Raw genomic sequence first — 22,162 nt, forward strand, 5'->3', positions numbered from 1 at the left:
GTTTTCCACTGTTGCATAGGTTACGATAATTGGATACACTCTGGGGATCCCTGATGTTATCATGGGCATTACCTTCCTAGCTGCAGGAACCAGTGTACCAGACTGCATGGCCAGTTTAATAGTAGCAAGACAAGGTATCATCTGCATTGCATTCAGATTGATGTTGTGGTGGTCTTTACATTAATATTTATTATGGGTCTGCACAACTTTTTTCAAAACTAGTAGGGCCAAGGGCCAAAGAGCTCTCTCTTGCATGCCCTGGGGCTTTGAATAGGAGATTTCCTCTCCCATCACCAAAGAGATGTCACAAACTGTTTGGAAAGTTGTCTCTATTTTACTAATAGTTTGCCATTTGAGGAGGGGGCTACTGTTCCTGAGAAGCAAGCCCAAAGTTTTCCATTTGGGGTATGCTCCACTAGTATGGTTAATTGGGCCCCAGGAAATGTTCCCTCTAAGCTGTGGAGTCTTGTGAGCAAAAACTCTACTTTGTGAGCGACTAGCATTAAAGTTGTGAGCGAGTGATTTGTCTACTGCATAAATTAGTTTGCTCTGGATCCCTCCTTTGTGAACTAAGACAAAAATGTGTGAGCCGGAGGCTAAAAAACTGTGAGCTAGCTCACCCTAACTCAGCTTAGAGGGAACACTGGTCCCAGGGTAGGCTTATTCTTTCTCCCTCATGCAATATAGCATCTCTCAACCTCCTGAGATAATATAACTGCATAAAAAAGAACTGGAGCATTTTCTGCTTGGAAACCCTCTAAAATAAATGGGGATTATGATGGCACGCTACTGTAGTTCCCAGGTCCCAGTGCATATCTGAGTGAGATACTTCAGCAAGGTCCTTCCCCTTGTCTAATACATCTAACCACGTGTATGTATGGTTCCAAAACAGAGAGTTGCCAAATGAATGGCTTGATAGATAAAGCAGGAGTGGCAGTTGTGGAAAGTGCCGTCAAGTCACAGCTGGCTTATGGCGACCCTGTAGGGTTTTCAAGGCGAGATATGTTCAGAGGTGGTTTGCCATTGCTTGCCTCTGTGTCACGACCCTGGTATTCCTTGGAGGCCTCCCATCCAAATACTAGCCAGGGCTGACCCTGCTTAGCTTCCAAGATCTGATGAGATCAGGCTACCCCGGGCTATGCAGGTCGGGGCAGATAAAGAAGTACCCAGAAATGTTAACCCTGCTCTATTGCTCACTGGTTACTGAAGTGATGTTTGAAGAGCTTATTCTTCTAACGGTGGATACTTGATGCGATGTCAGGGGATACTGACACTTGACTATCTCATACGCGGGAGAGGCAGGGCCAGTGCACTCAGTGATGCCTGGGGGCAGGGCCCGTACATTGATCCTGTACAGATATATCTTTAGTCATTACTTGAGGTATCTTTCTACATTCCTGACGTTCCAGACATTGTTGACACAACAGTTCAGCACTATAGATCTATTCCAGTTGTTAAACTAATTCCGATGGTTTGGATCTCCTGCCCTCTTCCAGGAACCCCCGAAGTTTATAGTTTTGTGAGGGTGCAGAGATTTCTTGCAAGGGATCTGTAGCCAGTTCACAAACCTACAATGCCTCAGGTCACAACAGCTAAACCCATGTAAGGTGGTTGTCCAGACATGCCCCTCATTTGTGCCTTATGTTCCCTGCTTGCTGTGAAGACAATTGTTATATTAATCACAAATGCTGGGTTTTATTTATGAAATGTTTATGTTTCAGGACTTGGTGATATGGCTGTGTCCAATACCATTGGCAGCAATGTGTTTGACATTCTGGTGGGCCTTGGAGTACCATGGGGCTTGCAGACTATGGTTGTCAATTACGGCACAGCTGTATGTATATATACTTAGAAATTTCTCTTTAGACCTCTTTGTTACAGTGAAAAGGCTGAATTCCCTGGGTGTTCAAATTCCTTGTGTGTACAGTTCTCAGGAAACTAAATGCACGTGAATATTCTCAAAATCAACTGGGGGGCTAGATCTTCTTGGGCCAAGATATCTGGGGCCATCAGCAATATATCATAGTCACTGTTACTGGGAGAATCCCTTAAAGGATGAGTTTAGTTATTTGTTTTTAAATCATTCCCCCCTCAACAGATAAATAAATATATAAATGGTACTAAATAAGGTGTGAGTTTCCCATTCACTTTGCTTAGTTAGTGAAGAACTGAATGTTGTTAATTATTTGTAAGTCTAGAAATATTACATTGGAAATTGCAGTATGCTAGCTAATGCAGCCTTGATTTACTTAAAAAGAAACGTTTTCATTTTGATTTTTCATAGGTTAAGATCAACAGCAAAGGACTAGTCTATTCTGTTGTGCTCCTCTTAGGATCAGTAGCTCTCACCGTAAGTGCATTTCTATTTTGTTAGCAAATATCTGCATCCAATCAGGTTAATAATGATGATATTTCAAGGTGTGCTCTCCTGTTAGCAATTCAGGTATTTTTAGGTTCCGACATTTCATTGTAGTATGGAAAGCATCCCATGAGATGTCTTTCCTTGACATTTTAGGCAGCTCTAAAGCTAACAGTCAAACTTTCCATTATTAGAATATACATGACAGTTTTAGCTGAATAGCTAATGGGAGCGAGCACCTCAGTACACTCAGGTCTTTATGTGCTTTACTATCACCGAAGGGTCATCTTCACTTTTCTCTCTCTCTCAAGGCTTCCTTTGATGAAATATTAACATTCTTTCCCACCAACTTTGTGGCCAGTCACTCTCTGAGTCCAACTTGCATCACAAAGTAAGGGACACAGATGTGCAGACGAGCATTAAGATGCTTCTCTAAGGTCTCTGAAGGAAGGGCGAGATTTCAAAAAAAATAAGGATATAAATAAATAAACCCGGCTTCCTTTTATCTATTTGTTGGGGGTTTTTTGTGGTCAGGTTACAGCTGACTTATGGCAACACCTGGTGGGGTTTTCAAGGCAAAAGACGTCCAGAAGTGGTTTGCCATTGCCTGCCTCTGCATAGTGACCCTGGGCTTCCTTGGAGATCTCCCACTCAAATACCGACCAATGTTGGCCCTGCTTAGCTTCCAAGATGTGATGAGATCAGGCTAGCCTGGGTTATCCATGTCACAGTGATTTGTTGTTTAGAATATTTACATACCCTGGTTTGCTTAGAATATTTAAAATATTCTAAACAACAAATGTTATGATACAATCAGGACCCAAGGCAGGCGACAACAACCAATACGTTATCATCTATTAAAAAGAGCCATCTATCAAAATAATCTAAACACATCATTAAAAATAAGTAATTTTAAAGAAATACATAATCAGGTAAGCCAAATTCCGCTCAAGCTTCCCCATAAGCTCATTTAAACACTTCTGCCTCACAGTCACACCGGAAAGTCCCAAAAGCCCTGAAGGTAGGTGCATGCCCCACCCCTTCTGGCAAACTATTCCATAGCAGCCGGGCAGCAGCAGAAAAGACCTGGGCATAACACTCCCTATCCTCTAGAGCAAGGGGGCTGTTGGGAGACCTTATTGTGAGGCATGCAATAGCTGCAAAGCTTCATATCCGGAGGGGCTGTCTTTCAAGCATGTGGGCTCCAGATCATGATGGGTGAGCACCAGCACCTTAACTTGGGCCCATGGATGTAAATCAGCCAGTGGCTTCAGCACCAATGAAACTTAGGCACAATGGCCAGAGCCTGATAAGAAATGGCCTGTGGCATTTTCCACCAGCTGAAGTTTCCCAGTCCTCTTCACGGGCAGCCTTGAAGCTAGGGATGCCATATATCAAAGACGCGCTGTAGCTCAGCGCTAGAGCACTTGCTTTGCATGCAGAAAGTCGCAAGCTCAAACCCTGACATCTCTGCTAAAAGATCTCAGTAGAAGGTGCCAGGAAAGGTAGAGTAATCAGTATTGAGCTAGTTGGGCCAGGTCTCTGATCTGGTATAAGGCAACTTCATGTGTGCCTTGACAAACTGCAGTAGAGTTTACTTAATGCTTCACTCCACATTCCCACAAGCTTGTCAGTCCTAAGCCATCAATTCACACCCCACCCCATATTTCTGAAAAGCCTTACAGTATTTGATTTGCTATGGGGGATGGTGAGAGTTGTCCATACAGCAGAAGAAGTACACTGCAGAAGCCTGTTTCTTGGTGCAGTTATTAAAATTAGAAGCCTTCTTTTAGCTTGTATGTTAATGGATTCATATCTTCTGTTCTTACAGGTGGCTGGGATCCACTTAAATAAATGGAAACTTGACAAGAAACTGGGCTTCTGTGTCCTCTTTCTTTACGCAATCTTCTTGTGTTTTTCGATAATGATTGAGTTCAACGTCTTCACTTTTGTGAACATTCCAATGTGCCGAGAAGATGACTGAAACACAGTACTGGTCAGATGTCACCTGGACCCATTTGTGCTACAAATGACAGGAGCCATTTGCATTTCTGCCTGCTTCTTATCCAAAATCTGAGTGTCTTTCCTGCTTCATCACCTTGCAAGCACATTTCCTCTGCTGGCAAGGAAAACAGACAATTCTTCAAACAACAAACAAGCTCAAGGCAACCAAAGCTTTTTCTTCATTTTCCTTTTGGGATATTATTGCTCTGTTGTGCAGCTCTTTGGATCTCTTGCAGAACTTGCAAAAGTGCAGTTTCAGCAATGTCTCCTGCTGTGGTTTTCAAGTCTTTCTTTTTTTAGACAGAGAATCATTCATCAGCATCAGGTTTAATCTGAAGACTGAAGGGGAAAAAAGCATCCTCTGCTTTTTGACATTTAGCTTTCCAAATACTAGGAAAAGCAAGTGGGTGCCGATTTTTTCCTTGTCTCATTTAAAGCATCTTAGCCATGAGCTACAAGGAACTTTGACATGCACTACTAAGGACTTTCCTTTTCCCCTTTCAAGTGCTCTGTTTATAGACAACTTCCAGTGACACTGAGGACTCTTTGGTGGTGTTTGATAGTACTTTGTTAACTCTTTTTTTATTTAAAGAAAAGAAAATATGAAAGACACAAGAACAATTGCAACACGACCAAGGAAGATGGATAACACAGCACTTCAGATAATGTACCCTGTCATGTACATTATGGAACCTGAAATACTGTAAACTGGATATCCGTACTTGAAGAAAAAACATTGTTTTACCACTGATGAGGAACAATTGCAAATATCAAGCATGATTATATATGAAATATTAAGCTTGCAAGTCAAAACTTGTGCCAGCACCCATAAGCATACTTTGTAATTTTAGAGGAAAACTGAAAGACTGAAATCCTGGGTACTCAGTAACTAAGTGTGAATTATCATCTGAAACACATGTGAGTCTTCAATCCAGTCGCCTTCCAGGTCATAGTATATACACTATGGATTTGGGGATGTTTTAATTTTCAGAATTGATACATCTGCTTAAAAAATGCTGCACAATCCCAAATTGGTTATTGTTCCAGTTTGAGGGCTAGACTCGAAAGAGGATGTGTTGACTTTGAGATTATGGTAAAACAGTTGTGCAGTTGCTTTACCATGTGCCCTAGCTCTCTCTTTTAAAAGCAGGCTCACATTTTAGGAAAGTTTTTTTTGGGTTGATCTGTAGTAGCACAGTTTTAACTTGTTTTGCAAAACTGGAACCTCCACATATATCACATTAATCATATAACACTGCATGGTGTATGCAGATGCACATTTGTTACTACGTAACACATTTGAGCCTGCTTTCTGGCCAAAAGCTAGGTCTGCCCAGTCAGCACTGTGAAGATCCTTAACAGAGATCTGTAAGACCCTGAATATTTCATCTTTGGTCCAGTAAAGCTGTTGAGAAGCATATGGGCAGTTACCTGGATGAAAACAAGGTCTTTGCTGTCCTAGGTATCTTAGCATTTTGCAGGATAGATTTTTATGCATCAGGTGTACCTTGAGAATTATTGTTAGCTTGATTAACATGCAAGATGTTTTGGTGACTTTGCAACTGAGTTACAGAGCAATCCTAAGCTTGTTTACTCAGAAGTAAGTCCCACTGAGCTCAGTGGGGCTTACTGTCTCGCAAATATGCTTAGGTTTGTGGCCCCAAACTCTTAACCTTCCTAGTGCCACAATCTGCTTTCCATTTCACCAGCATATATCATGAGTGAATTAGATTTTTGGATTTTTATAGATATGCTACTGAGAAGAGAACCTGAGCTATAAAACAGTTTTTTGGGTGACTTTGGATGTTACGATAGGGAAGGGGAAGTGTGAGTGCCTCTCCTGTGTTTGCTTTTCTTGTGCAAGGACTTGTGCATCTCCTGTGCTTGGAGGTCTTCAGGTTACATCCGCATGTGCCGCTCATGTAAGAGAAGCACATGAGACTCTCTTTAGGCAAGGTGGTCAAAACCAGGGAGCGCAAGTCACTGGTCCTTCCTGTCCTTCAGCACACTGTAACCTCCAGAGTGGTTCCTGTCACATTACAGGCCCAAATGGTGATCCTAACAAAATTTGCCACATAAATTTAGCACATTTAAATAGTTTCCCCCTCACTTCCAAAATAATGTATTGTAAAGTTGCTTACGAACATAGAGTTTTTAGGAAAGTACAAGTTACGCTTTATTTTTTTAACATATATAATAAGAAGAAAACATATATTGGGTGGATTTTAAAAGTTGTTAAATATATTTTTGCACGGAGAACTATTTGGCAGATAAACATGTCAACAACAGAATACTATACAGACGCTCAACAGGCTCTTTCCCAAGCCACTTGGAAAATCACTTTAATTATCTCCTGCACATCTTTTATGCCAGTGTTCACACTCCAGCTGATTAGCAGCACCGCTCAGAAGTTCATCTTCTCCTGATGGAAGAGTTGCCCCCCCCAAGCTCGTGCAGAATAGAGCTTTCCAGCCCCTTTCCAGCCTCTTAGGCCATCATGTCCTATTCACCATACCCACAGAAGTGCCTGGTTGTGCTCACCAATATGGCACAGAGACTGTTCTGGAAAGGGAGGAGAGGCAATAATATGAATATGAATAATATGGTATCTATCCCTATGGTTAAATGATGGATGGAGGGCTGATAGCATATTTCAGATAGAGCTCTTCTGCTCACAGGGGAAGTATAAAGGACTTCTGGACTGAGATGCAAATTTAAGCCCTCCTTCCTGCCTTGCCCCTGGGGATGCCTGAACATAAAAAGCTGTGTAATGGATGCTTCATACATACCTGTTCCATCATCTCACACCATCAGGTCCGAATGAGCCATCTCAGACAGAACTTCTGTATCCCCTCACCTCAACCATGACTTCGCAAGGGAATCCTATTAGGTCTAGACTCCAGGGTGACTATTCACACATTACATGGTGGCAAACCCAGGTTTGCTAATGAATGTAGGTATAGTCTAAGGGAAACTGCAGCTTGCCATTGCTCCCTGATGAGTATTGGGTGTACCCTGTATGATAAACATGCTTGGCTCTCTGCACAGCGGTTGCATTCACGATGTTAGGCATGTACCTACAAATGTAATGTAAAAATTGGCTTTTATTTAAATACAAGGGATCCATTGTTGAGTAATCAAGTTATGGGCATCCCATTGCAGGCAGTGGGGAAACTTTTAGAACTGCTTGTGTAAACATCCTTGCAGCCTATGCTCTAGCAATGCATTATTCATCTGAATCGCACAGAACTGCTGATCCCTTTCAAAGCAAAATTGTACACAGACGATTCATTATATTGGACAGTGTGCTGTAAATTAGAACTTTTTTCCACAGTTTGCTTTGCTGTTAGTGTGAGGAATTCAGCTCAATTTCAGCAAAGTTTTATGCAAAGGGAAAAACACATCTGTTAATCTCCTTTTGCTGTTTGTAACAAATATCAGTATTAATGAAGCAGGCAACCTGATCCCACAAGTCAGCTTTTGCTGCCATATTGCACATAGTGGTTTGTGTCATAAAAGTTGAAACCTCCTTCGTCTTGCACTTGGCACATGGGAAGGGGTGGGGCAGAGGCGTCATGCTCTTCCCGAGAGATAGTGATAATTTGTTTCCCTCTCCCTGGCTCTGGGCTTGGCAGCTCAAGATGGTTTGTTGGCCCTTTCTCCATGCTCTGGACTAATCCTGCCATCACAAAGAGGAAGCAGAAGACTTTCAGTGAAGCAGTGGAGATCACTTGCCACTGTGCTAGCACTTGGGCTACGATTGTGTTCCTTTGCCAGAACATACTGTTCTCACTAACTGGCTCTGTGGGGCTCGTACCAACCAATTAGGGCCAAACTAGATGTGACAGGATTCTTGTGGCTGCAATGAGAGTACTAGGGAGGGTTTGCTTATATAGCCTTGTAGAATGTAGGTATCTTTGTAGGATGACATGAGAGAACTTTTGGATGACCTATACCCCAGGGGGGAATGAAAGCCACTTTCCTCATATTCTGAGAACACCACGGGTTAGACTAAGACTGGGCTGCAAAGATTCAAATCATAAGAAGAGACACTGTGCGCCATTCTCTTATCCCTCCTGCATATGATTGTATCAGAACTCCTTTCCTTGCTTGTCCTTTGCTTCAGGGCCTAATTCATGACCCAAACCAAAAATCAATAAACACAAAAAATCATTTTGTCATCATTCTCGTGACAAAATAGAATGGAAATTGCCTGCACTTTAAAGGAGTCTGGATTGAGACACCAAAAACTGAAATCTGGACTTGAAGAAGAACAGTTTTTATACTCCGCCCTTCACTACCCAAAGGAGTCTCAGAGTGGCTAACAATCTTCTTCCCTTCCTCTCCCCACAACAGACACCCTGTGAGGTAGGTGGGGCTGAGTGAGCTCGAAAGACTGCTCTTGAGAGAACAGCTCTGAGAGAACTGTGACTGACCTAAGGTCACCCAGCTGCATCATGTGGAGGAGTGGGAAACCAAACCTGGTTCTCCAGCTTAGAGTCTGCCACTCTTAACCACTACACCAAGCTGGCTTCTCAGCTTGTTTCATTGCTGGTTAATTTTTGGCAGATGCCAAAACAATTGGTCTGATAAATAGTTGTGTCTGTATGTCTTGCACACACAGAGAGAAATAAATTACTTGCCAAAGAATGTATACACTTTATAAGGGGTCAGTGATGAGCAATCATATAGAGCAATCTATGCTGAAAATTCTTATAAAACTTAATCCATATGCAAAAGCCCACAGTATCCAAGCCATGTAGACAAGTTGAGCTACCAAACAAAAGTCCCCTTATAATTTAACTAGTTGCCACAATTTTGTCAGTCCCATAAGTTCCTATACTTTTTCAATTTTTTGCCAAGAATCTCTAAGTTGATATCAAACTTGTGCCTTGTCTTTGCTCATTAAAAGCTTGTTCCTGTTATCTGGAGCGGGGGGGGGATGGGGGACGGGGAGAGGGGGTCTAATAAAATTTTACTTCCAGGGACTTATGTGCACTTTCCCTTACAAACTGGTAAGATGTTCATATCCATTAAATCCATGTATGTAAATTGTATGTTTCTTAGGGGAAATTAGCCAAGTCAGTTCAGTTACATTGATTGTATAGGTATTGCATTGTTTTTGAACAGAATGAGACAGAAGGCTTTCTACCGAGATACCAAAGTGGCCAATAGAATAAACATTGATAATTGTTTTATTTCAGGTGTATATGTTTTATGTGTTTGTGTAAGATGGATGACTTTTGACATATGGCACTGAAGTCCTCAAAAGAATGATTCACAAACCAGTAAACCTATAGTACTTTGCATTTAAGGCAACTTAAGGACCGAACCTGCAAGGCTCTGACCTAGCAAGTAAACTTCATAAGCATACCCAAATGTAATTGGCTAGTAGCATCTTAAGTAGTGTCTTAATACCCTTATTTTCATAATTTCATCCCCGGGTGCTAACGGGAAGACAAAAACAAAATGAAAGAATATCAAAGTAGTCAGTTTGGGAAATCAGTGGCAAGGCTGTAAACAAGGTGAGCAAAAAAACTTTTGGGGAAAATTTTGGTGATCTCAAATTCTCACACATGGGATCAGGGGTCCCAGACATGTGGCCCAGGGGCACCATGGCACCTATCCACGTCTTTCCTGGCAGTCACCAAGGATTTTTAGAAAGTGGGAGGGCGAGGTGGAGCTTTTTGAGTCTTATATTTATGGTATAATGCTCACATTGACTTTATTTTCCTGAACACAGAGCGGCACAAACTACAGTGGGATTTGATTCTGACAAAATACCATTGTGTGGTGTGGATAAATGCTTAATGCTCCTAACTGGAACTTCTAATGAAGTCATCAGATCTTCCCAAGTTTTATGTATTCTTATAATTCAGGTGGGAGTTGGCAGTAACATCATTAGATCAATGTATCTGAGGAAGTGTGCATGCACATGAAAGTTTATACCCAGACTTAAACTTTGTTGGTCTTAAAGGTACCACTGGACTCAAACTTAAATCAAATTTTGTTCACTTTTCAAAAATCATTTATGTTCCTCTCAAAATCTAGTCAGAATGTCTGTTACTATATACACATGCAAGATGTTTTCATCAGGCCTTCAGCTCCAACTGCCATCAGGCCTTCAGCTCCAACTGCCATAATAAAGCAGGTTAAAAATGGAAGAGCTTATAAGAGAAGAGCTCATGTAAAGGGGATAGCTAGGAAAAGATGCCTTCCCCCCCCCCCTTGTCCTATTGCATATGTTTGTTAGATGTCTGCAAAATGAGGACATTTTCTGCCAGATGACAGTTTCTTAGCTAGTTCAACATGTATTTTTTGTGTTCAAGAAAATACGTCTGAACAGTATGTTAATTTTAAAAGGCAGAACTGCTTGAAACACTGAAGAACTACTGAGAGTTATGGCCAACCTCATGCCTTGACATTTGTCGATTGCACCACCTCCTGCAGCAGCCATTTTGTCGCTGCCTCTGTGTCCCAAGATAGCCATTTTGTGGTGCCCAACACACCATGTCAAAATTTCAAAACTGCCTGCAGGTTCAAAAAGTTTGATGCAAACATTCTGTACAGCCTGTAATCTGGCTGCACAGAAGAGTGTTTTTTTAAAAGCTTGCAAACCAACAGTGGGACAAAACATATGCCTATATACATCCTGAGGGCCTAACATGTTATACTTTTTATGTTGCCCTCTGTAGCCCATTAGTACTTGGAAGTTTCCCCAGCGAGGCAAACAGCAGCCCCCTGAGGCCATTTAAAATTGGGAAAACAGTAAAGGGTTTAAGTCCCCTCTTCCTGTATGCCAGTGTCATCCACCGTAAACTGCCTCCAGTGGGACTCTGAAGAGGTGGCATAGAAATACTCTAAATAAATAAATAAATAATAAATCATCTCACCTGCCCCATACCTGAAAATCATTCAACAGGAAACCTCCACTCTCCTGGACAGGGAGCCGACAAATTGTCTATAACATGTAGTTAGTTCTCAAGCCAGTCTTTTTAAAAACTATTGTTTCCAGCCTTCTGCCACCTTCCCTCAAAGCAGCACTGCTTTAACATTGTAGGTCCTGATCCTACAGTGGGAATGTGCGCTTCATATTTAACTCACAGGGAGTAGTCACTGCATAGATGCTACTGGACCAGCTGTTTTGGTTTCAGAAATGGTTTTTCTTTCTGTGACTGTGATAATCTGAGCCCTGGCAGAGCTAGTCTGAAAGATTGCCTGGCTATATCGTCCCATTTGATCAGTTTCCCCTCCTCCTTCATGCTCACTCGTCATCATTGTGCCAAGGTTATTTTCTTTTTTGTATGTTTTCTTATATGCAACACAGTTGTGACCAATGTTCCCTCTAAGCTGAGTTAGTGTGAGCTAGCTCACAGTTTTTTAGTCTCTGGCTCACAGATTTTTGTCTTGGCTCAGGAAGGATGGCTCCAGAGCAAACTAATTTATGTAGTAGCCAACTCACTTGCTCACAACTTCAGTGCCAGTAGCTCACAAAGTAGAATTTTTGCTCACAAGACTCCACAGCTTAGAGGGAGCAGTGGTTGTGACCAGTAAATACTTGCTCAGCTATTGGTTTTTGCTTATTATTGTTCGGTCACTCTTAAAATGTAGTCATTTTTACATGAACAGCTGCATAGAAAGTTGCATTCATCTCCCCAGATTCTGTTGTGAATGTTTGTAGCAATCAGTATTCTTCTTTTTTTCATACTTCCGTTCTCCCAGACTTTTTGTCATTTTCCATTCAAAAATTCCTCCTTGATTGATTGAAATCAGATGTCAAATATTAAAAATTAGGTTGCTTTGATGGAGTTCTGACTGAGTTTATCATAAATATTTACCTGTGTGTTTGTCCCAATGCAAGAAAGAAAAAGTCAAACCCAAGGTCATTTTCAAGCAAACAATGAGTAATGTTTGTACCCATGTGAAACCAAAGACTTTTTCTAGTTAATATTACAGCACCTTAAAGCCCCTAATTCTGCAGAGGCAGACTTTCCTTGCTGCTTGGTACACATAGTCCCAGTCATATGCCTCTATTTTTCAGTTGTGCTTGATATACATGGTTTTTGGTAGGGTTTAGAAAGCTATTCTCCCAGTGCCCTATACCAGAGGTACTCTGCAGGTTGGCTATATGCAGGGGTCTTGTTGTAGAAAAAGAGCTGCCGGAGCTCATTAGCATAACTCATTAGCATAACTTATTTGCATATGCCACGCCCCCTGACATCACCAGAAGTGACAGAAGGCCACACCCCCTGACATCACCGGAAGTGTGTCAGAAGGCCCGGCTACTTACCCTCCTGCTTTATCCTCATTCCCAAACGGAATGAGGATCGAAGCAGAGGGCGGGGTAAAGAAGGGGGCAGGGCTTCACCACGTGACCTCCCCGCCCCCTAGAGGGTCTCTTCCGGAGCTCCGTACCTGAGAGCTCCCCCCCGACTAGAGCCCTGGCTATATGTATAGTTTATCTTGAGCAAAGCAAGCAGGCCACCCTTGCGACTCACTTAAAAAGCCATTGACCCTGCCCCAAGGTAGCACCGAAAGGCCATGCTAGGGACTAGATGCATGTCAACTCTACATCTCCCTCCTGGCTTCTTTGAATGTACACTTCCCTAAAGCGATGATTGTAAAAGTTTCTACCAGCAGGATCTCCTTTTCCTTCCCCATTAATTTGTCTGCCAAACCACTCCAGAGGGCGCTGGGGATGAGAGTGTTGTGAAGTGATTCGGAGGGTATTGGCCAAGCCTGCTAAGCTTCCCTGTTGCCACACTTCCACTGAAGAGCATGACCTAAAACAGTGGTCTTCAGCCCATAGGTCAGGACTCTCAGGTGGCTGCAGAGCCCCAAAAGATGGGGCCTGAGACCCTTCAAGACTGCCCTTTTTTACTACTTTTTGGAGCAACCTGCTGCTAGTATGAATGACTACAGAGCAAGACCAACATTCCTCTGACCTCTCTATGCATACATATATCAGGATAGTGAGGTAAGGTCAGTGAGCAGTGGAGAGGATTCCTTTTTAGCACTAGTAGATTGGCAGTGCCATCCTAAGCAGTTACACCCTTCTAAATCCGTTAACGTCAATAGACTTTGAAGGGCTCTACTGGTAGCAGGAGCTCCTTTGCATATTAGGCCACACACCCCTAGTGTAGCCAATCCTCCAAGAGCTTACAGAGCTCTTCTTCCTGGGTCTACTGTAAGCTCTTGGAAGATTGGCTACACTAGGGGTGTGTGGCCTAATATGCAAAGGAGCTCCTGCTACCAGTAGAGCCCTGGATAACTCTGCTTAAGATGGCACTATCTCTCTGGCTCCTCCTCCTCCTAGTCTTCCTGACTTGTGCTTGTAGCTTAGTGGGTCCCATGTTGCTGCCTGGGGTTAAAACTGGGTTCCAGATCATGAAAGATTGAAAACCACTGACCTTAAATGCAGCCAACACTCTCCTGTGGCTTTATATTGAAGGGGAAGATAGATAGTAGCAGGCAAGTTCTGTTTAACGGGTGCCATTACTGGTCTTCTCAAATAAGTAACCCCTAATAGACTTTTGGGGAACCCCAAGGGTTTCTTTTGTTTGAAACCACTGCCCTGAAGCAACAAATGAGTGGAAGTCTGATTCACTACAAGCAGTACCAAGGCCTTGTACCCATGGATTACTGGTGTTACAGTTTGGTGCACTTAACAGTTGTCGCATATGGCACATTCTGCCCTTCTCACATACAAAGCACTTTCTGAAAGGAAACTGATCGTAATGGAGAGCCAGTGATAGTTTTCTGTCTGCTTAAAGGTATACTATTTTTTTCCCCTTCTCCTTATTTCCACTGAAAGAATGTAGCTCTTTTAGGTCTGTCAATGCAATATGCTTGAAAGGTGTTTAGCTTTTGGTGTTCGGTAACTTTGAATTTAGGTGAAGGCTGAAAACATCAGGAGCTGACATAACTGGATAGGCAAGGTCTCCCAATGAGGAGACCAATGCCCGTTGGGAACTGTTTCACTGCAGCAAGATGATGGCCTTTTGTTCATCAGCCATGGGTAAAAAACAAAAAAACCTGCAACTCTTCAAAAAGCAGCAGTGATGTTCCCAGCAGCTAAAGCTCTCCAGCAAAGCTTGACTTTGTTGGTTGAGGTGATTCAGGGACATTCTGAGCACAGGACTAACTGCTGGTTTATGTTGGTTTTCTTTGGGTCTGCAGTCCCCCGGCCCATGTGATGTGCATCCCACACAATGGGATGTGGTGGTACCTCTTCTGAAAAAAATGATGATACACTTTTTATAGTGCTGCTCAGAGATCGGAAAGTGAGAACTTTGTAAAATGTACATTTACACAGATCTATTTATCATGTTATTTATTTTTTCAATGACTGTGACCTTATGCACTGTGAATGCTTTTGTGATATGGGGTTCTTTGTACAGATCTGTATGTCATAAAAAATCCAAATGTGATAATTTGTTACATGATAATGGCATGATTTTTGATTATTTTTATTGTGAAAAAAGAAGAAAAATAGTTAATATGAGCTGAAGATTTCTATTTAAAATAAACCTAGCAGTCAGTATTGTAAAGCACTATATTCCAACATATGTACACTCTTAATAAAATATATAGGGACAACCAGACAATGCAGTGGTGAAGTCTTTCTCAGTGAAAACATATGCACACGTTTGGAAAGGAGACTGTGATCTTTGCAGTGAGACCAGCATTTGCATTTTAATATTTTTTAAAAATCAAGAATATGCATTGTGCTTCACAAACTTGTTCACAAACTAGAATTGATTCACAGGAAAACAATAGAGAATCAGGAACAGAATATTCCATCTTTAGGGTTCAAAAATGCATACGGTGTGTGCATATAGAAAGAGTCTGCATGTAGAATACCTGCTGCCCCACCCGACATCCGTGCATTAAACTAACCATCTGCAGCAAGTACTGAGTATGTAGAAGTGTATATGCATAGGCTGCCTCACATAATCAGAAATGCTGAAAAAAGAGGGGGCCCTAATCTCCCTTATAAATAAAAGCCAAATGGTGGTGGCACTTCTCTAGAACATTCCACACGCTCCAAAATCAGTTCGCTCTCTGATCTGTCATTCAGAGGGTCTCCCTATCCACTGACTGCTTTGCCTGAGTCCTTCCTCCAACATTCTAAACATTTTGCTGTTCCTCTCCCCCCCCCCATAGCCAGTCAGAACACAGAGGTTATTTGCATATGCAGCCTCATTGGCCTTTGCCTCGGAACACAGAGGTTGTTTGCATATGCAACTTGATTGGCTTTTGCCTCTAAAATTCTAAACAGTTTTCTGTTCTGAGGTAAAATGTGTCCAATCTTCAGGTGAGGGCTGGAGATCCCTCAGAATTACAACTGCTTTCCAGACGGCAGAGATCAGTTCCCCTGGAGAAAATGGTGGGCTCTGTATCCTTATATGCTGCTGAGGTGGCCCCCATATGACAGCCAATGTGACGTAGCAGTCAGGGCTTCAGAGCATGGGAGAGGCTGCAGGTGTGTGGGGGGTGGAAAGCTGAAGAGTGAGGGGGAAATAAAGGTAGGTTGGTGATTGGCTGGGAAGGAGATAGGGTTGCCAACTCCAAGTGGGAAATTCCTGCAGATGTGAGGGATGGAGCCTGGAGAGGGTGAGGTTTCAGGAGGTGTGGGACCTCGGACAGGTACAAAGCCATAGACTCCACCCTCCAAACTAACTGTTCCCTTCTGGGGAACCTTTGTTGCCAATCTCCAGGTGAGGGCTGGAGATCACTCAAAATTACAACTGTTCTTTAGGTAGCAGAGATCAGTTCCTCTGGAGAAAATGGTGGACTCAGTGTCATTATACCCTGCTGAGGTCGCCACAGCAAATTGACACTGAGTGTCCAAGGCCGGGGCACCTGCCCAGAGCCTCTTTCTAGAGGCCGTTGTATTTATTTCCACAACGGGCCTTTTTCCTAGTCACATATATAAAACTTACACATACATAAGTGTGTAGGGCTTTCTACAGACTCTGACTGTAAGTGTTGGGGTCAGAGCCTGTGAGCACAGTCCTACTTCCCACTGTACACATGTGCTGTACATACTTTGGAACACTGGTACAGCCCTTTTATAAAAAGCTGCCAGCATTCTATCCCATCTCTCCCCAACATTCAATTGCATTGCAGCATGATCAAGAAATGTAACCCAGAGGGCAGAGCTATGCAGATTGGAGCCAGTTTGATTCTTAATGATTGGGAGGTCACAGAAGTCAGGGAGCAGGTTTAACTCCCATCCCAGCAATGTCTCTGAGAGCACCCCCTTAATATCTCCCATTTAAGTGGCTGTTTGTAATTGCTTTTAAGGTAGAAAATAGAGCACTTGAACTAAAGGATGTTATGTTGAGGCCAAAACCTGCCCTTCACCTCTGAAACCTGGTAGTCTATGTCTTCTCTGACAGGGTTCCCACAAATGCTTCTAGTGGTAATGCAATATAGCTTCACCCCTCATGGATGTCTGCAAAGTACAAGCCCTTCAGCATCTAAGCAAGGGCACTTTGCTAGTTATATGAGGAAAAGAGGAAGGAAGTGAAATGTGGGTGTTTGTAACCTAGACAGAAGGCTAAAATAGATGGGATCCACAGCCAGTCTTTATATATTTATAAAAATGGCAGACAGAAGATGGTTTCAGAGGGTTGTTCTGTTGGTCTGCAGTAGAACATCTAGGTTCAAGTCCAGTGGCACCTTAGAGAGCAACAAGAGTTCCAGGGTAGAAGCTTTAAAGAGTCAAAGCTCCTTCTAAGGAGACAGGAATACTTAAGTTACCAGAATTTTAGGGAGGCAAGAAAAATCAGTCCATCCGACCCAGCAGTCCTCTTTTCCATGTCTTAGGAACGTTCACGTCTGCAAAAAAAGAAGAAGAAAGAAATAGAAAATCTTCCAGATTTACAAAGCCCCATGGGAGACCATTGTGCCTGAAAATAAGAGATCCACTTTATTCTCCAGTGGTTCAGACCGTGGGACAGTCCTTACTTCTGGAATAAGCTCCTCCTTCCTCTGCAGGGTCAGCTCTGAGCTTTCATCCAGGCAGGGAGGGGCTTATCCCCTTGAGCAGGGCTCTTTTTTTTGTAGAAAAAGCCCAGCAGGAACTCATTAGTATAATAGGCCACACCCAACAGCAGAAACTCATTAGCATATTAGGCCACACCCCGTGGCTTGCCCGGGCTTCCCGCAGCCATGGGGTGCCTGGGCAAGCCCCCCCCCTTAAAGGGAAAGGAAGGCAATTTAAACTTTGGAGAGGGGTTTGACAGATACCTAATAGAGGACAAGGACAAGAAGAAAGTCCTGCTCTCAAAGAGGAGAGATGTCAAAGCCAGGAAGCATTTTCAGCCCTTTCAGGATCAGAAGAGAGGATAAAAGCCCTCTTATTCTAGACCATTCAAAGGAAAGTGGCAGTCTAGGCCGCATAGCAGCAAGTCCTTCACCTCCAACAAAGGAGAGCAGTCCTCCACCAAGAACCCCAAAAATGGGGCCTCTGCAGGATTACGTAAGTCCAGGGAGCCTGTTAGGGATAGGGGAAAGACTCCAGTCTTTTGCAGATCGCTGGCGTCTTTCTGAGACTGATCAGTGGGTCATTGAGACCGTGTCTCAAGGCTACAAACAGGAGTTCTCGGCCATTCCCCAACAGCGCTTCATCCAAATCAGAAAGCACGACAACAGGATGAAGCATCGTCAGACCAAAGATGCCACACATCACCTCATAGATATCAGAGCCATAGAGAGAGTCCCATCCCCCCAGCGGGGGCTTGGCGTTTACTCAGTCGTTTTTGTAGTGCCAAAGAGAAATGGAGGCACAAGAGCCATACTAGACCTCAAATGACTGAACAAGCATAAAAGGGACAGGAAGTTCAGGATGGAAACCCTCACATCCATACTAGCAGCAATTCAAGAAGGGGATTTTCTGACATCTATAGATCTGGTGGAAGCATACCTCCACATCCCCATCCACAACTCTCACCTGAGGTTCCTGCGGTTCGTCTATGCGGGTCAACACTTTCAGTACAGGGCCCTCCCATTCGGGCTGAAGTCCTCACCAAGGGTCTTCATGAAAGTGTTAGTGGCCCTGGTGGCACACCTCAGGATGAAAGTACCTGTTTCCATACCTTGACGACATTTTAATAAAAGCCCCGTCATTCCAGGAGAGTGTGAGAACCTCTCAGATCACAGTAGATACTCTAGAGGAACATGGCTTTGTGATCAACCTGGAAAAGAGTCACTCCAACCTTCTCAAAGGCTGCTTCACCTGGGGGTGGTGATAGACATGGTTCAGGATCAGGTTTTTCTGTCTCAGGACATGAAACAAAAATCCAGTCGCTACTAACAGAAGTCATGGAGTCTCCCGCTTCAGAACTGATGACACTAACCAAACTTCTGGGAATGCTGGTCTCCTGTCAAGAGACTGTTCAGTGGGCCGATTCCACGCCAGACCCTTGCAGAGATTCCTGCTTCCACACTAGGAAGCAACTGCACGCAAGAGACACATGCTACTGCAACTACCTCTGGAGATCCGACAACAGCTCTCATGGTGGCTAGTGCCCTCCGATTCACACACGAGTCGCCTCTTCGAGATCCACCGAAACTGATTATGACAACGGATGCCAGCCTGTCGGGATGGGGAGCACACTTCAGGGGTCAAATGGTCCAGGGGGAGTGAACAGCAGAAGAGATGCAGAAGAGTATCAACTTCCTAGAACTCAGGGTGATACGCCTGGGCCTCCTGAGCCTCAGCAAACATCTTTCAGGTCAGCATGTACTTGTCCAGACGGACAACATGATGGGCAAGGCATATGTGAACCGTCAAGGCGGGACTTGGATAAGGCCTCTTCACTTGGGTAAGGTCTCTTCACTGCGAAGCATCCGAACTTCACTTGGGTAAGGTCTCTTCACTGCGAAGCATCCGAACTGATGACCTGGGCAGAGAGCCATATGTTATCACTCAAAGCAACACACGTGGCAGGAAAAGACAATGCTCTGGCGGACTGGCTCAACAGAAGGCAGCTGGACCAGACAGAATGGTCCCTGAACAGGGAAGTGTTCAAACAGATATGTGACAAGTTTGGGGAAGTCAGCATGGACTTGTTCACAACAGAGTACAATCGTCAAGTCCCAGAGTTCTTCTCCAGGACAAGAAACGTCCAGGCCAACGGAACAGAGGCTTTAAAATACGACTGGCCTCCAGGTCTCCTCTATGCGTTTCCTCCAGTACAAATCCTGCCCCGAGTCATTCAAAAAATCCGACAGCAGAGGGTGAAAGTGGTGCTGGTAGCCCCCTTTTGGCCACGGAGAGCGTGGTTTCAAGAACTAAGGAGTCTGTCTTCAGGGGACCCGTGACATCTTCCAGTGAGGGAAGACCTACTGACACAGGGTCTCACAAGACACCCACGCCCAGAGATGCTCAGTCTCACAGCGTGGAGATTGAGCGAGAGATGCTAGTGGAGGCGGGCTACCCCGAGATGGTAGTTTCTACCATGCTAGCATCCAGGAAGGCATCCACTAACAGATTCTATAATGCCACCTGGCAGGTTTTTCAATCCTGGTGCGTAGGTCAAGAGATAGATCCCCTTAGGGCCTCCATTAGAGTGGTTCTTCGTTTTTTGCAGGACGGGCTATATAAGGGACTCAGTACAAGCACACTGAGGAGACACGTTTCAGCTATCTTGGCTGTTCAGGGAGCCAGACACAGGAAGTCACTCCTTCATCACGCCCACGTTAAGAGGTTTCTAAAGGGGGCATCCTTGATTAACCCGCCGCAGGTACACAGATTCCCCACCTGGAATCTAAACATGGTCCTAAGGGCCTCATGTAAGCATCCCTTTGAACCTATGGCCTCTTGCCCACTCAAAGAATTGACCTACAAGACAATTTTTCTGGTGGGAATTACCTCAGCACGCAGAGTGTCGGAATTGATGGCCCTGTCCATCAATTAAGAGCTGTGTGTTTTCCATCAGGACAAGGTGGTCCTTTGGTTAGACCCAGCCTTTGTTCCAAAGATTAATTCGGTTTTCCACAGGGTGGAGGAATTGGTTCTCCCATCATTCTGCCAAAACCCCAAACACGACAAGGAGAGGGAGTGGCATTGTCAGGAGAGCTTTGAGCTACTATATAGATAGGACGAAGGAGTGGAGAAAATTGGAGGCACTCTTTGTGTCCTTTAGGAAGCTTAACCAGGGGGAACAGGTGTCTTCCGCTACTCTTAGTAGGTGGATTAAGGGTTGCATCATTCTGGCCTACAAGGCCAATGGGATGGATCCTTCAGATGGGATCATGGCTCACTCCCTTAGGGGGGTGGCTACGTTGGTGGACTATTGTTCATTTCCTACTCTGGAGACCATATGTAAGGCAACCACCTGGAAAACCGTTCACTCATTTACTAAAACATCATAGAGTGGATAAAGCCCCATCAGCAGAAGCGGCCTTCGGCCGTAGGGTGCTTCAACACTCTCTGTAAATCATGAAAGCAACCTCCCTCCCTGGGGACACTCTGCTTTTTTACGTCCCAGAAGTAAGGACTGTCCCACGATCTGAACCACTGGAGAACAGAAGATTTATTTCACTTACCATGAAGCTTCCTTTCTTGGTGGTTCAGGAGTGGGACAGTCCTGCCCACCCATTTTGGGCTCACTTCCAGTTTATAGAGGAGTCTTGTAGTGTCCTGACAGGTTCATACAGCACGGAGTGTGACAATTAGGGACACAATGCTGTTGGTTATGTGTTTAGTTTAACCAGTTATGTTAGTCTTTCCAGTTTGGGGGAGAAGTTTCTTCCTTCTAGTACCTTTTGGGTGGGAGTAGAGGGCCCGCTTGGATCAAAGCTCAGAGCCGACCCTGCAGACGAAGGAGAAGCTTATCCCAGAAGTAAGGACTGTCCCACTCCTGAACCACCGAGAAAGGAAGCTTCACGGTAAGTGAAAGAAATCTTCCATTCTCTGTGTGGAAAACCACCACACACAGATTGGCAGCCAGTCTCTCAGTATCATTACAGAAAAAAAATCACATATGTTTCAGTGTTGCTATGGATTTGTATCCACATCAAAGCACTTTGTCAAAGTACCACAATAGTCCAAGAGAACTGTTTAACTCTACACCCTTGCACTGTTTGCCGGATTGTAAATGGCTTTCTCAGGCTGCTTTAAGCCCCCAAAGGGGAAAAAAATTAACAAATGCACTAGAGGTCTCCTGTCTTTCTGAGACAAGGAGAGCAAGTGCTGTGGTGATACTGGAACTAAAGTGTGTCCTAACCGTACTACTCGGATGAGGTTGCCCCTCCAAAACGACCTTTGAAATCTTCTACTGGCTGGCTCTGGTAGTGTCCACCCCTCTCAGTAGAGCAGCATTTTTGCAGTTTCTATTTTGCTGCTGCCTGGGGGTGGGGGGAAAGATTAGCATATATATATATATATATACATACATACACACACACACACACACACACACACACACAGTTCATTAAAAGGCTCAGTGTTAGGAGCCAGCCCCATTCCAATATGCAATATCAGCCAATGGTTTGACTCAGCAGGCTTTGATGGCCAGTTATGTAATCAGAGATTGTGCTATAAAGGGTTTGTAATCCGCGGATTAGCGGTGCAGGAGCCCACGACAGCTCATTCAACGTCCTTGTGTAGCATGTAGATGATATAGCAACTCACACGGGGTGGGGTGGGGGGAGCCTTATTGTTATGCAATCAGCATATTAGCTCAGTAAAAGCACTTCTGATCATTTCCTACTGGCAACTGTTAAAGTTCATCAACACTGCTGGAGTTCTGCTTTGGAAAAAGATCATGTGGAATATTTCCACTG

The 22,162-nt window shown here is 43.9% G+C and overlaps 1 protein-coding gene across 1 annotated transcript in view; it reads left to right on the forward strand.

The window, feature by feature from the left end:
• SLC24A4 (solute carrier family 24 (sodium/potassium/calcium exchanger), member 4) overlaps positions 1 to 4,343 on the forward strand; it is a 172,513-nt gene extending 168,170 nt beyond the window's left edge. The window contains exons 15-18 of the mRNA XM_015427138.1: positions 20 to 134; positions 1,722 to 1,834; positions 2,285 to 2,350; positions 4,191 to 4,343. Of these exons, the coding sequence (XP_015282624.1) occupies positions 20 to 134; positions 1,722 to 1,834; positions 2,285 to 2,350; positions 4,191 to 4,343 (447 nt within the window). The remainder of the gene's footprint in view (positions 1 to 19; positions 135 to 1,721; positions 1,835 to 2,284; positions 2,351 to 4,190) is intronic.
• Positions 4,344 to 22,162: the final 17,819 nt, after the last annotated feature.

This window comes from Gekko japonicus, unplaced genomic scaffold (assembly GCF_001447785.1).
Source record: "Gekko japonicus isolate JY-2015 unplaced genomic scaffold, Gekko_japonicus_V1.1 scaffold256, whole genome shotgun sequence".
Lineage (NCBI taxonomy): Eukaryota > Metazoa > Chordata > Lepidosauria > Squamata > Gekkonidae > Gekko > Gekko japonicus.